The sequence below is a fragment of the Pteronotus mesoamericanus genome, unplaced genomic scaffold (assembly GCF_021234165.1).
Source record: "Pteronotus mesoamericanus isolate MK-2021 breed Mesoamerican mustached bat unplaced genomic scaffold, CSHL_Meso_final contig_2, whole genome shotgun sequence".
In the NCBI taxonomy this organism is placed as follows: Eukaryota; Metazoa; Chordata; class Mammalia; order Chiroptera; family Mormoopidae; genus Pteronotus; species Pteronotus mesoamericanus.
This window is the reverse complement of record NW_026555084.1, coordinates 29,286,478-29,301,486: the sequence shown is the minus strand read 5'-3', so window position 1 is coordinate 29,301,486 and position 15,009 is coordinate 29,286,478. Positions and strand designations below refer to the sequence as shown.

At 40.6% G+C, this 15,009-nt stretch overlaps 2 protein-coding genes across 2 annotated transcripts in view; both read right to left on the bottom strand.

Moving 5' to 3' along the window:
• The window catches only part of MEIKIN (meiotic kinetochore factor), a 55,357-nt gene extending 49,910 nt beyond the window's left edge, over positions 1–5,447 (bottom strand). The window contains exons 1-4 of the mRNA XM_054567864.1: positions 5,315–5,447; positions 5,062–5,155; positions 4,570–4,660; positions 2,747–2,804 (exon numbers count right to left, since the gene is read on the bottom strand). Coding sequence (XP_054423839.1) covers positions 2,747–2,804; positions 4,570–4,660; positions 5,062–5,155; positions 5,315–5,447 — 376 coding nt within the window. The remainder of the gene's footprint in view (positions 1–2,746; positions 2,805–4,569; positions 4,661–5,061; positions 5,156–5,314) is intronic.
• A 3,988-nt stretch (positions 5,448–9,435) lies between these two features.
• The window catches only part of ACSL6 (acyl-CoA synthetase long chain family member 6), a 59,054-nt gene continuing 53,480 nt past the window's right edge, over positions 9,436–15,009 (bottom strand). Inside the window, exon 21 of the mRNA XM_054568499.1 lies at positions 9,436–12,883. Within this exon, the coding sequence (XP_054424474.1) occupies positions 12,746–12,883 (138 nt within the window). The 3' untranslated portion in view covers positions 9,436–12,745. The remainder of the gene's footprint in view (positions 12,884–15,009) is intronic.

The window sequence follows — 15,009 nt, the reverse complement described above, 5'->3', positions numbered from 1 at the left end:
ATTTGCCTCCCAGATTCCAAACTTGTTGATTATCTATTGTCAGCTGAGTTCTCTCTTTTTCTCCACCTTGTGGTTTCATGCCTTCTTTATGCCTTTATTGATGTTTCAGTAAGGTTTCAGCCAGGAAAATTAAATGTGTATGTTCTCTCTTCCACATTAAATATAAAGTCCTGAGTTAATTTTCATCGTATTTCCAAATTATTAGATTCCAAGGAAGAATTAAAACAATTACATGTTAAAAAGAATTCTGGGGGCTGCTCAAAACCTAACCATTTACATTTTTGAGAAAAGGCATTCCAAGTTGCAAATATAAACCAATGAATAAAATCTTAGAAATATGACCAGTGAGTGAATTAGAGATAGACTACTTTCTACTTCCTTGTATCTTTCACACATCAACTTGATAACCAAGTTGGTAACCAAGGACATTTATCATATATTTAAACTACATTTTTAGAAAATACTGGTTAGGTTAAAGGGTTTATTTTCTCTAAATAGAGTACAAAACTCATTCAATAACATTTGAAACTATATTATGTCCCAAGCATGGGATAAGATAATAAAAGGCAGTGCTTATTCTCAATGGCTTTAGAGCCAAGAGGAAGAAAAACAATTATACTACTGTTTTAAGTCCTGCGAGAGAGCGTGCCACAGAACTACCAGAATAGAACAACTCCTCTCTGAAGAGAAAAGAACAGCACGAAAGACTTCCCAGAAGAGATGGCACCTGAATTATTTTGCAGAACAGAAGTTAACCGGGAGAAGAAGGAGAAAAAAACATTTGTTGAGCACCTGCCATGTTCTTTTGCACTATACTCTAGGAAATATTCCTCTACCCTATCTTCTAACTTGTTAATTTGATATTCAGCTGAATAATTTAATATTAGGCTCTTTTATTGAGTCTTTAAATTTGATATTTTTAGTTTCCAGGGACTTTAATTTTTTATAGTAGCCTATTATATTATGGATTCAATGGCCTCCTGTCTCTAAAGAGATCTTTACTTGAAAGTTTTCTCCTGTTTATACAGGTGTTAGTCCTTCTGTTTGTTGCACTTTTTGTATCTCTTCAAAAGTTTAGTAGTTCCTGGTTAGTTGTCCAGATTTCTACTTGAGAATCTCTGCATAGAAGTGACTATAAATTCTGTAGCCTACCTCTAGAGACTTTAGAAGAGTGATGAGAAATTCCAAGAACTTGTGTCCTAAGTGGGGATGTCCCCCTGTGTGTTTTCTTGGTATTTTAAGTTATGTGGGGCACTGTCCTAATTGTCTGGCTAGTGTACATACTGAAAATCTCCAGTATCAGAATTCCCATTCCAGACAGCCATACCATATCTTTATCCTGGGATTAATAAGCATAATCTATCTTTATTTTTTGCTCCCTCTGCGATCCTTGCAGCAATTTGAATTTACTTCAGACTCTCCTCTGCTTCTCACTCCAGCCCCAACATTGACCCTTGGGAGCCAACCCCTTACTTAGTTCAGTTTCCCAGGGTTTTATCCTGGCAGCAGGTACTGGTAGTTGCCAGTGTTTTCTATATAAGAAGGGAATGAGGAGAGGAGGCCAGGCCATGTGATGCAGATTGCAATGCTTGACACTTCCATTAAGGTCTCTTCTATAATAGTTTTTTTGCATTTGTTGACCAAGCATTTCGAGCACCTCTAGAACTATTCTTATCTCTGCAGTGGTTTTTCTCTGCTCTTGATATATTAATTAATCTGATCTCATCTGCTTTTAAGAATTCTTCAGTATTTCTGGTGTGCTGATGACATTCTTTCTTGTTTTCAAAATAACTTCAATTACATCAATATGTATGTGGCTCACCAGCAGCCCTCCATATCCAACTGCCTATTTGACATTGCTAGTCATCTTAAAGCACCCATAAATTAATACATTAAAAATGAAATTTATAATCTTCTCCTGAAACAAGATTTTTTTCAGTGAATGTCACCATCTTATATATCCAATTATCCAAGCCAAAAATGGGTGTCATCATTGATACTTCCATCTCCTTCATTCCTCATTTGCCAAATTCTGTCAATTTCAATTCCTAAACTAGCCAGCAGATACACCCACCTCTTTCCATTTCCAATGCCATCTCTTAGCACAGAGTTTCTCCTCTGAATGACCGCAATAGCCTCCTAACTGGTCTATTTACATCTGCTTCTTTCCATACTGTACCTAAAGTGATCATATCAATCTCTATTTTAAAAGACTTCAGTGGCTTCCTGATGCTCCAAATATAATCACCAATAGCTTTGACATGGCCTGTAAGGCCTCTGTCTGTCCAACCTTGCCTTATTGTCACATTTCCTTCTTTTCTCTGTACTACAGCCACATTGGCCTTCTTTCAGTTCACTGAACACATAATGTTCAATCCCATGTTAGGGTCTTTGCACATGCTGTTCCCCTTGCCTGGATTGCTTTTCACTCATCTCCCTGCATAGTTAATTTCTACACTTCTTTAGATCTCAATTAAATTGATATTCTCTGATGAAAGCCCTCCCTAACCTCTCCAACTAAAACTCAATCAGTTACACTAAAGTCAATCTCATTTTTATAGCACTTAACACAGGTGTAATTCACTGGTCTGTCAGAGGATGTGGGCCAGAGCACAAGCTGAAGGATTTACCTTAAGAGTAAGAGAAAAACACTCCTTTCACTGAGATAGGAAGATGGCAGAGACACAAATGGATGCTTATGCTTGTAAAAAAGAAAACTAAGAAAGTTCACATCTGACAGTCCTACCTGATACTAGTTTACCAGCTGATAAACTTTCAACCTGGAGATCATCAGTCACTGACTCCTATGTGAAATAAGAATTAAAGATAGCATAAGTTATGAGATTGAATGTTTTTATACTGTATCACAATGATTTGGTCATTATGAAGATGAAAAACTAATGTCAACTTTGTATGTTAGTTTCATATGTACAGTAGATTCTTTCAATTTATTGATCACAGGTATAATCAGATATTTAATATTAAATCTGAAAATAAATATTAAAAAATAATATAGACATATCTAGGGAGTCAACAAAATACTAGTCGATTAAATATTGTGGGGTTACCCAGTGACCAAAAAACAAAGGTATTTTTCTGACTCCCTAGGTAGGAAGGGCTTTTTTCCCTCCAAATATGAAAGCAAAATAGATCAAAATAAAAGACTGACAGATAAGTCTAAAATAGTTGAAATAAAGTTAAAGGCAAACAAATATGAAAATATTTATTTTATATATATGTGTGTAAAAGCATAACTATCTTCAGTATCTAATGAAATATCTCACAAAAAAGAAATACAAATGGCCAATGAAATGAGAAAAGAAGGTGTTAACTTCACTAGCATTTGAAGAAATGGAAAATTAAAGAATATCCTACTTTTCATCTATCAAATATATATGTATATATATTTTTTCAGTTTCAGGTAAGATGGTGCTGATTTACTAACAACATTAACCAAAAAATTTAAACATGATCCACCCTATCACTGACTGCAATGTATGTGTATTAGGATAACAATTTGAGGAACACACAAAAAAACTTCTGCAGTAAGATGTCCAGCTGATAACTATAACAGCAAAATCTTGAAAACAATTTCAATCTTCCAACCACAGGAAAATAGTTATACAAATTACAGCATATATATATATATATCTATATCTACAGATATAGATATATAGATATATCTCTATATGTATAGATATAGATATATATCTGTAAGACAGAGCATTAGGTAGACACTAAAAATCATATTTTTGAAGACTATTTAATGTTAGAGAAATATACAATATGATAATTTGTAAAATGAAAAAACGGCACAAAAAAGAATGGAAAGAAATATATAAAAATGAGAAGAAACTGCTTAAGCACTTTTTTTTTGAGTAGTCTGAATCATCTACAAGGAAGACTTAATAGTTATAATCTAGGGTAAAAGTCTTTTTAAAAAATGCTTTTTGTTGAAACTGTCCTCAAAAAAAACATGTTATAGAGAAATATGTAAACTAAAACACTGGAACATAACGATCAACTTTAATGTTAATGTCAGATGAGTCACAATTTTTAAAATCTGAGTTTCTCCAAAATATTGCTAGTCATCTTTAAAATATTGAAGAGTCCATATTAAATACAGTAGGTCAAGTAATTAGATAATATTCTAATGGTAATGAATCCTCTGCTTCTAGTTGTTAATGGGAAGACATGAAAATGGCTTTAAAATGTTTAAGAGCTACCAAACATAAGGAAGCTAGAAACATAAGAAACAATTTAAAAGTTTTATATCTGTCACATAGGAAATTAGCCAGTGACAGACTTTTCTCGAATTTTTGTCAAGGGACAGAAAAAATGAAATGCAAGAGAAAGAAAAACCGAAAATACATGGCTATGAATCTACCAGACTCCGAAATTCCAGGCCCTGTCTGAAGACACAGCATCAATATTCATAAAAACATTAGAAAGCTATTACTCACTGTGGTATTCAACAAATACCAGAAAATACTTTCGCCTGAAAGTACATTAGATACCACTGGTCTGTACACCAAGTGCATCCAAGGATCATAGGAGAAACATACATACGCTCAATGGCGCCATCTTCTCATCCTCGGTCTCTTCTTCACTAGCGCTATTTTCTTGCAGGCTTTCCTCTCCTGCAACTCCTAGCTGAGAGCTAACGAACAAACACCACAATTAGTTGGCACTGTCTGGACTTAGTTCTCTCCATGCCTCTGTTCACTGTTGACACTATTCATAATTGGAAAGGCTCTTTTGGGGACATTAGAAAAAAGTAAGGAGCAGCGTGGGTGAATTGTACCAACACTCAATTGATGCTACGAATGCTTTCCTGGGTGTTGTATCCCACTTGCTTGTAAGTATGTTGGCAAAATTTCCTTTTAAAAAATTATTTCTGAAGTCAAATGTCTGGGTCTATGTTCTGAGAAGAGCGAAATCAGAGTTTGTATTTGTTTTCTTCGCTGACTCAGAATGAGAGGCTGTTAGCTGTTAGAACATGGGGACTGAAGGTTTGAGGAGGTGGCCAGAGGCACAGGTCTGTCACTCGGGGCTACGCACCTGGGCGGCCCAGAGCCGCGGCGGCTCTGCCCAGTCCACTCGGTTTTCTCCGCGATCTTCTGCAAACCGTGCGCTTTGCCATTTCCTGTCAGGCCTGAAGGAGGGCGGCACGTTTCTGGGCAAATGCCTTTACGGCCAGGCCTCTGGCTTCAGGGGTCCCTGGGGCCAAGGCCCAGCCCCGGCCCAGCCCCCACCCCCGTGCCCCCCCCTCCTAGCTCTCGCATCGCAGGCACGCCAGTCCCACCGAGCTTACAGTGCACAGCGAGCCTTCGGCCCAGACCCGCGGGGGCCTCTGCCGGCGCGGACTGGCCGAGGTCGGGCGTCGGGGTCAGGTTGAGCCTCTGGCCTGCCCTCTTCTTGCGGGTATAGACCCGGAGCGGCCACATTGCCACCCACCCCCAGGCCTCAGAGGCCACTTGGCCGTCGACTGCCTGTCTTGTCGCCTTCCTGAGGAACTGAGCTACCGTCTGAGCCAGTCAACGTCCAGGGGCGGCCTAGGAGTAGACGGAGAGGAGTGGGGAGAGAAACAAAAGGCCAGCGGCACCCACCCCGGCGCTGGGCTGCAGCCGCCTGCCTCGCTCTCGATTTTTCACCGGGGCTGAGCCGCGCTGAGGCTTCTGGGAAGACGCAGTAAGATGGCGGCCGCCGTGTCGTCTGAGAGACGCAGAGCCCGGATATCTGCCAGTGGCCTGTGTGGCTCTGGGTCCCTCGGCCTCGTAGCTGACAGGAGGCTTACAGGAGGCAGCCTTTTTCTTCCCGTGGGAGTTTGCGCCATGTGACACTGGCGCGGCGGCTGCTCTCCCTACTGAGGCCTTGGCAATGGAGGTTTAGATCTCTGAGCACAAGGGGTCAGCCTGACTCATTGCAGGAAGGTCAGAGAGGCACGAAGGCACATTAAATCAACAGAAGTATCCTCTTCATGAATCAACCGGGGGGGGGGGGGGCTATGGTGCTTGAGTCTATCCAAGCATTTGAAAGTCTCTCATTCCAGAAGTTTCTTTTCAAGAACAAGCACAATCCCTTAGCCTCTGCCCCGGAACTACCTCCTGGACATCTGGGCAGCCTTGTGTCGAGGTGGAGAATCCCATAGGGGCAGCCCTCCTAGTGCCCCAGGGCTCTCAGCTCCTTTGCTTGGCTTAATCTGGGGGACATAGGAACAAACTCCCTCTCTCCCCATACAGCCGTGCTGAACCATCTGGCTGCATCTGATTAAGCATATTATGCACATAATAACCACCTTTTTTAAAAAAAGGACATTTCACAAGATTAAAAATGTCATTTGTAGAGATGAAATTACAAAAACTCAAGACTTTTCTGTGATGCTCCAATATTGTGTGTTTGACTATACACACATATAGCCACTATCTTTTTATATTTCAAACCTCATACAAAGTCATTTATGATCATCGGTTTCATAATTAATCCATTAGAACTTAACTTCATAAAGAACAGAGGGTAGCCCTTCTTACCTGATTAGATACAGTGCCTTGAGACACTGAATCGATGCTTACTCAGCACCTTACTCTGTGTTAGGCATTATGGTAGGTCCTGGGGATAGAGGTGAATTAGAAACGGTCCTTCAGTCAAGGATCTCACAGTTTTGTTTCAGTGTAAAGCAATGATCATATTTCAGTATCTTCTTTAGTCACATCTATAATAGGCTGACAGTCAATCTATAGTTTATAAGCCAAGTTTCTGAGCGCCCCCCTCTCCCTCTCTGAAATGACCTTTAGGAGGGCTGGGTCCTGGGATGCCCTAGGCCTGGAAATGGAAGAAACATTGAAAGAGGGAAACAGCTTAAAGCAAAGGCTGATCTGCCCTTTGGTGATCCAATTCCCTAGAACTCTGTCTGACTATATGGAATTGCTCACTGGTGTGCCATCAAGTAAAGATTTAAGGGGGTTCATGGATAGGGTTCCAACGCTGAAAATAACCTTTGGAATGATTTCTTCAGCCAAAAAGGACCTTAGAGATAATCTAGTTGTCCCCTCTTTATGCAGCTGAAGAAACCACAATCTGGGGAGGCTCATTACGACAGATGGTTGGAATAGGAGGCACGAATCCTCTAACACTTGGCGAGTGTGCCTGTCATGCTCCCATTCTTCCTAACACATGGCTGTGAAAGGGATGAGGGAGCAACGAAAGGAGCAGAAGTCTTTTGGTAGCAAGGGGAGGGGAAGGAACTACAGATAGACTTGACTTGTTTAAAACTTCACCTAGAGCCAGCCTATAAAAGAGAAAGGAAATGAGTCCCCTACAAAAGGATGTGAAGTAGAGCAGAGACACCTCAGCTCACTCATCTATGTCCCCTCGCTCCATCCCTAAATACACAAATGCTAGTACAAGTATTCAGTCATGAGTTTGATTGAACTTCTTCCATTTCCCTGTTGTACTGTTCATATATCTAGACTCAGAATTCTGTTATCAGTGTTTCATTTCAATCATGTGACAGGTTTGACTGGGCTTGGGTCAGTCATGGAGATGCTAACTTCCATGGAAAAACAAATTCCAAATTTTGAAGAGATTTCTGAAGAAAGCTTTTTGGAAAACAGCCAGTTCATAGCTTTAGGATTCCCTGGAGCCCAGAGGAAATCTTTATGAATATTATTTTGGTTTTTTTTTTGGAGTGACCCATTGAGCAGTTCCAATTGTGGGACCATCCACAGGCTTCAGGGTCCAACTGAATACCATTTATTTATGCTTAGTTGTCAAGAATGGAAAAAAAGTCAGTGACAGATGAAATGCACCTTCAGGCATGGCAGTCTTAATGCTATGCAACATATGGGGGAAAAAGGCAAGGGGATTTCCATTCAATAGACTTTTCTCAAACATCCACTATGTGCCAGACCTACACTGGGGCTACAGCCTCAAGCAACTCACAGTCTGAGTGGGAGTGAGGCAAAGGGATAATAGTCAATCATGTGGGAAGCTTCTCAGAGAAAATACTTGAGCTGAGTTTTAAGAGATGAATGGTAGGAGCAAGGATTAAAGGAAAGGGCATGGATGTACAGAAAAATATGTTTATAGGACACTACAAAAAGTATTTGGTATGATTGGAGCCAAGGCTCCATGGGGGAAGGCCAGGAGAAGAGGTGCTGGGCCTTGTGTGCTGAACCAGCATGTCTGAACTTTGTCCTCGAAACTATGGGAAGTCATTGAAGGAATATTAAGCAGGAGAGTGGCATGACCAGATTTTCAATTTAGAAAGGTCTCCGTGACTGAAATGTGGATGGTGAAATTTTGGAAGCTGGGGTGGAAACAGAAGACTATTAAGAAAAAACCATTAAAAAGCCCTGGCCAGCTGGCTAGGTTGGAGTGTTGGAGCATCATCCTGTACACCAAGTCTGCGGGTTTGATTCCCAGTCAGGGCACATAGCGGGGTTGTGGGTTTGATCCCTGGTGCGTGAATGGGAGGCAACTGATTGATGTTTCTCTCTCTTCCCCCTTCTTCTCTCTCTAAAATCAATATATCCTTGGGTGAGGATTTAAAAAAAAAAAAAAAAGCACTATAACCAGAAAAATGTTGAGAGTGGAACCAATTACACTAAAAGCTGTGAGAATAGAGAAGAGTGGAGGCTAGTAAATATAGAGAAAGCAGAATCTGCATAATTTAGACATGGCAGAATGTACCATTTTAAGAAAGTGTACCTGTTAACTTGTATGTAGGTAAAAGACATTATGGAAATACTGTTTACAGGCCATGATGATGGAAAATTTGAATACAGTTATTTGTTCTTTTTTTTCTCCCCCAGGGATATATTTATTGATTTCAGGGAGAGAGAGATACATCAATCAGTTGCTTCCCGTACACATCCCGACCACAGACCGAACCCAAAACCTGGGCATGTGCCCTGACTGGGAATGGAACCAGTGACCTTTTGGCATACGGGACAATGGTCCAACCGAGAGCCACCAGCCAGGGCTGTTCTTTTATTTTTCTTTTATTTATTTTTATTTTTTTGGTACCGAAACCTGGGAGTGAACCATAGTTGTTCTTTTAAAAGTATAACAATGATTTAAATCCAGGACAAATTCAGTAATAGCAAATGTGCAAAGCAAAGGAGAGCCTCTTGGGGGACCGGACCCTTATAGAGGATGTAGGGTATGCAGACTAGTGACGTGGTTTTATACCGTGTTTACCATAAGCACTATGATTGATGATTACCAAATATACAAGCATCATGGGATTATGTGATATAAATATATAAAATAGTAATTATAAGCAACTTTGAGAAACAAAAAAAATCTTTATTTTTTACAAAAGTTTTCATAAATGCATTTTATACTTGATATGCATGCTACTATAAGCAACTAAAATAGAGTTAAGATACTTTTATGCATGTTTAAAAAGTAATATTTTAATCTCCTTTTAAAAAATTGAAAGTAGAATAAGCAATTCTTCAAAAAATATTCATTTCTCCCCCCGCCCCCCCATGCACTTGTTGCAATGATTTAACAAGGAAAATTAAAATACCAGTCAAATGAATGTTTAAAAGCCATTGTCACTTCATGAAAACGTTTTAACTTGGGACCAGGTTTAGAAATGCTTGTATTTCAGATATTTATCTGTACCCTCTGGGTGATAACCATTCATGTATTCTAACTGAAGTTCCTCATTTGGGGCTTTGTCCTCTCTTGAATGCTAATCCCATTCTTACTGCAGTTAATTGTAGATTCACAGACAGGCCTGTGCAGCATACTTGAGAGTAAACTCAGACTACCAGGGTTGCTTTGTCTTTTCTGTATATGCTTCCGTAAAATAAAAACAGGCAAGAATATGCAGCAATGTAGCTCAACATATAGTTTATCCATTTTGTATATGATTATTCATTCTTTTTTCCTGAGATAATTACGCAATTCTGTAAGTAGTAGTCTGTTTTCATGCAAAAATACATTTTTTTCATTCTTTACATTCATTTCATAGTATTTTGTATTCTAAATCACTAGATGACATTTGTGCTTTATACATTTGAAAAATAAAGAATAATTCATTTTCTTTACGCAGAAAAATAAGATTATTGGCTCTTCAGTGGGTAATACAATCAAGTTCAGTGCCAACTTCAAGTAGCTAAAACATCACCTGACTATAAAAATAGCATTTTTTTTCTCATGCTTGCTGTTTTACCTAAATTAGGAATGAAAGATTGACTTGCTTATGTAAGTGAGACATGGTAGATCCATTCCTTGGCCTCCTGAGTTCCTAATAATTGGACCTAGGCCTACACATGACACCTGTCAGAGTTTCCTCTCTCACCTAGGGGTTATCACAGTACAATACAGAGATGTCTTTTTTAGCAAAATGAAAAAAAAAAATCGTGTAATTCTATTTTATAATATACACAAGAGTAACTTGTAAAATGTGAGAATTACGAACACATTTGAATGAGAAACAGGTAAAAGGTCATATGTTTAAGAATGTGTTTATGCTAAAGGAACTGATCTTGGTTCTACCTCTAGACTTAACTTGCATCTGGCCTCCACTATGACGGTGAGTGTTATAAGTACGTAGCCTTTCTCTGCATTGGTTTAAGAGAAATACAAACTTTTTTCCCCCTGAATAAAGTTGGGAAATCTGAAGCAAAAGGATTTTTCCATTAATACATATTGTTTCATTCTCCTTTATTAAAAAAATTCAGTGGAGTTAAACAGAGGAATAGATAAATGTATATGCGATATATTTAGGGTTCCCTGTTCACTTTTCTCAGCACATCTGCAGTAACTAATTTATTGGCCCAAGTGTGATGATTTCACACAGATCAGGACGGCTGGTAGAAATATAAGAGCTTTAAAATCAGAAAAAGAAGAAATCTTAAGGTGTCCATAATCAACCTTATCTAACCTCTATGAGGTATAAATAGAACCAAAATACATTTTAAATCATTTGCTTATATGACATTGTCAAAATCCTTTTGGAAACAAAGCCAACTTTGGTTCCAAAGTTTCATTTTCTTCAAGATGTGAAGCTATTTGCCTTCAAAATAGTATAAATGTCCAATTCAGGTAATGATTTTCATTTTTAATTAGTCAAATATATGTTAAATATAAAAAATTAATGCTATACAGATGTGGCCTTAGGCATTTTCTAGTGTTTGTTTATTCAGAAATGCCTTTGAATTAATGTGCATAGAACTAGCTCATTTACAAAAAATCAACTTGTAAGTGCAAGGCAAGTAATGGGTCTGCAAAGAGAATATGCCAAAGCAATATATATATTAAAAAAACTGGATAAATACATCCAACGATGCTGTGGTTCACTTTTGCCAAGACCGGCGTTTAAGTGTATAATCACTGATGCACGCCCATCCAGAAGGCCTGCATGATTATGCACTTTTAACTCAGTCTGGGTTTGTTCCGGGGGAAGGGGCTTCTGGACTATGAGCCCCGCCTCCATCTCTGCTCGCAGGGTCCCATCTCTAAATAAAATGCTTTCCGAGGGAGGTTTCCTTCTGCAGGTGGACAGTCTGTAGCTTGGACCTTAATTGCTGTTCATACTGGGCTTTAATTACATGAAATTGTTGACACCCAGGTGCAAGAAGTGTCTAAATACATAATGCAAGAGAGGTTTTTGTGGTAGAGCTTAGAAGCACTTAAAGATTCTATGAATGGAATTATACCCCGAGGAGATATTTATATTCTTCAAAATTGTTGTGGAAAAATTACTTTATTTGGAAGTAACATTCCTTCCTCCCCACATTGTGCCTTGATAGTCTTGCTGAAAAAAAGTAAAATTGTTCAGAATGATAGCCATTTTGGGTTTCCCAGGCTTGGAGCAGACACATTGAGAATGGAAGCCTGGAGGAACCTAGCAAGGAACATAGGTGCTTTAATTGCTGCCCACCCTGAGGAATAATTCTGGGTTTTTTTCCCCAAGTCTTCCCCAAAGATCCATTCATTGTAGAGACAACAGACAGCTTTTAGAATTCATGTGGTAAGAAGTCCAAGAATATACACACACTATTCTTGAAGTAGTTAATACATTATATTTTTTTCTAGGTAGTTACTGAATATTTTAATAAGCTTATGAGAAAATGTATTTAAAGATTTTTGTAACATGTTATATAAATATAACATTTGTTTTAAGAATATCTGAATTTGTATTTTTCATGAATAAAAGTAAAAATTAGAGAGAAAACTTTTTTCACATCAACAAGGACTGTCATGTTTGAAGAATCTGAAGTTGTGTAAAATGTGAGTTATGTTTTGTTTAGTGTGATTCTGTACACTCAGTTCTAATTTTTAAGTCTGATTTAATTGTGATTTTGACAATTAGTTATTGAATGAGGTAGTCCACACTGCCTAGATATTTGCTCTATCTGGTTACTATTCCACAGGTAATTAAGTACAATATATCAGTTATGTTTTTCCTTTATGTTTAATAGGAGTGCTGAGAACATTGAGAATATATTTCTTTTAGTGGTACACAGTTCTTGAGAAAAGTCTTGATTTTTACATTGCCATTTGCAATATTTTTAGCAGCTTGCTACAATATCATTTTAATAAAAATAAAGTGTATTCGGTGATGATAGAGAAAATATTGTTAAAGATCTCTCAGGACAAGAAAAGGCTCAATTGTAAGGTCACGTGCTTGTTCATTTTCAGCTGCATCATTCTGACTCATTACTTTCAATAACAACTATAATATTGCTACACAGTCCATTGCACTGAGAAGAACTTCCCTTGAACTTCACATGGAGACTGAGTAAAGCTCTTGTATTTGTTTTCTGAAGTACTCTCTCAGCTCCCGTCTCTTAGCCTTTAGGGTTGGTGTCAGCAAGCCATTTTGAACTGAGAACATGTCAGAATGGATGTGAATGGCTTTAACCTAAAAACCAAATGCAGAATACATCTTTATCAGGAATACAACACAGCATTTATAGCATACATGATCAAAATAGGCATATGGGGATATACTGGTACACAAAAACTCTGCCCCTATTTAAAAGTCAAAGTTACATTACTAACATTTCAGCCTACTTGACACATCGGAAAGCTGCCTTCTCTGCCTTCCCACTCCCTCACTGAGCCAGTTGGCCGAAGCGAATGGGTTGCTCAGTCTGGGCCGGGCACCGAGGGCCCAGAGTGGAACGGGGCCCTGCGCCCCGAGAGTGCCCGGTCACACCCGGCAGCGCGGACACCCCGGGCGGCCGTCAGACAACCTGCCCCGCTCAGGGTGGAGGCGCGAACCCGGTTACGCGGGGAAGGGGCGCTGCCGGGCAGCCCATCCAAATCGGCGAGCGTTGAGGACCGACCAAGTCAGCCCGCGAAGCGGGGCGGGGGAGGCGGGTGGCGCTTTCTAGGCAGAGGCGACCCCAAGGACAAAGCTATGGGAGTGCGAAATGGCTGCGTGGAGAAAGGAAGCCGATGGTTCCTGGGAGTTACACGCAGTAGGAGGTAAAGGGGCTGAGAGATGACGCTGAAGCAGGAGATGGGACAGTTTATGGAGGCGCTAGAACGTGATGCTGGAGGCAACGCGCGGGACTGGAGATTAATATGCGGAGCAATGACAGGGCCGAACGCACATTGGAGAAAGGTCTCTCCGAGAGAAATGTGAAAATGGTTTTTAAGAGCGTTAAGACTGGAAGCAGGGAGCCCAACCCGCAGAATCTGGCCGGTCCACGGGAGAGCAGATGCGGGCCTGCACTGCGAGTAGCGGCAGAGGCGAGGAAGCCGTTCTGAGGACAACTCAAGAGATAAACGGGGAGAGCGCAGGAAGGAGGGAGGCAGCCCCGAGGACTCCCCGGCTTCGACTTGGGTGGCTGCGGAGCGTGTGCCGCTCGCAGGAATAAAAAGTCCGGGGAGGACCTGAGGCGTCCACGGCATTGACTCCCCTCTGTTGGCGGGAGGCGCGGACGGATCGGATTTGGTGTTCACACGGTCTGTTTCCATGGACACGTCCCAGGTCTCGGGAAACAGCGTCTCCGCAAGGCTGCCTGCGCGGCCAGCAAGGTGGGAGCTGACCTAGGAGGGCCTCCCTGGGCTCCTCCCGCGGGGCCTCCGCAGAAAGCGCCACCGTCCGTTCTATGAGAATTTTATAATCAGGGCTTGAACTGAACCCTGGAATGTCACTCTCTCTAAGAGAGTGTATCCTGACTGATAATTAGGTCCGAATTCCATGCTTTTGTTGAGATAATAGATCCGTATCATTAAATGGCAAACAAGGTTATGAATTTATAATATAAGCTTTTGAAAATTAATTCAAAACATATTTGTTAAATACATACATTCATTTTGTTGTTTTCTATAATTGATACTTAATGAGAAACTACTGTGTCAGGGACGGTGTTAGGTACTAGAGAGGCAAAGAAGACACGGTCCCTGCCCGCGTGGAGCTTGCCATCTGATGAGAGATGCTGCCGCGGGACACCGCTATGATAGGGGCCAGCGCAGAGGGGCGCCTTTGGCAGCAGAGTGAGTTGCTTTCCCCGGGCCGACTCCCTACTTATCCCATGCTAATCAAACCCGGATTTGATTTGGGGCCCAAACAGTCTATGCCAATTATGACGATCCTTTCCCCTGATTTCCCAGTCTCCTTTGCAGCGAGGGGCTAGCCATGAGGTCCATTTTTGGCTAACAAGAAGGGAAAGTTTAGCTTTCATAACGAAAGGTTCAAAGACAGCCGTCTTCACCCACTCTCCTTTTTGTCCTTCCTTGAATGTGAACCGTGTCCAAAGTAGTAGCAGCCGCCTTGTGGCCACTAGATGATGAGCCAATAAACTAAGAATGGAAAGCAGAAAGACTGGCAGAGCGTAGGTCTTTGAAGACCTTCACCTACCCCGGACAGCCTATCTTTGGGCTTCTTAGTGAGAGAAAAAAGAAAACACAAAAACACACCCTGTGTGTTTAAGACACTGTGGGTTTTCTGCTAGAGCCGAATGCGTTTCTGATCTAGCACCTAACCCAGGCTAGGGCAGGATGCCTTGCAAAGGGACGCCCGAGTTGAACTCCGAA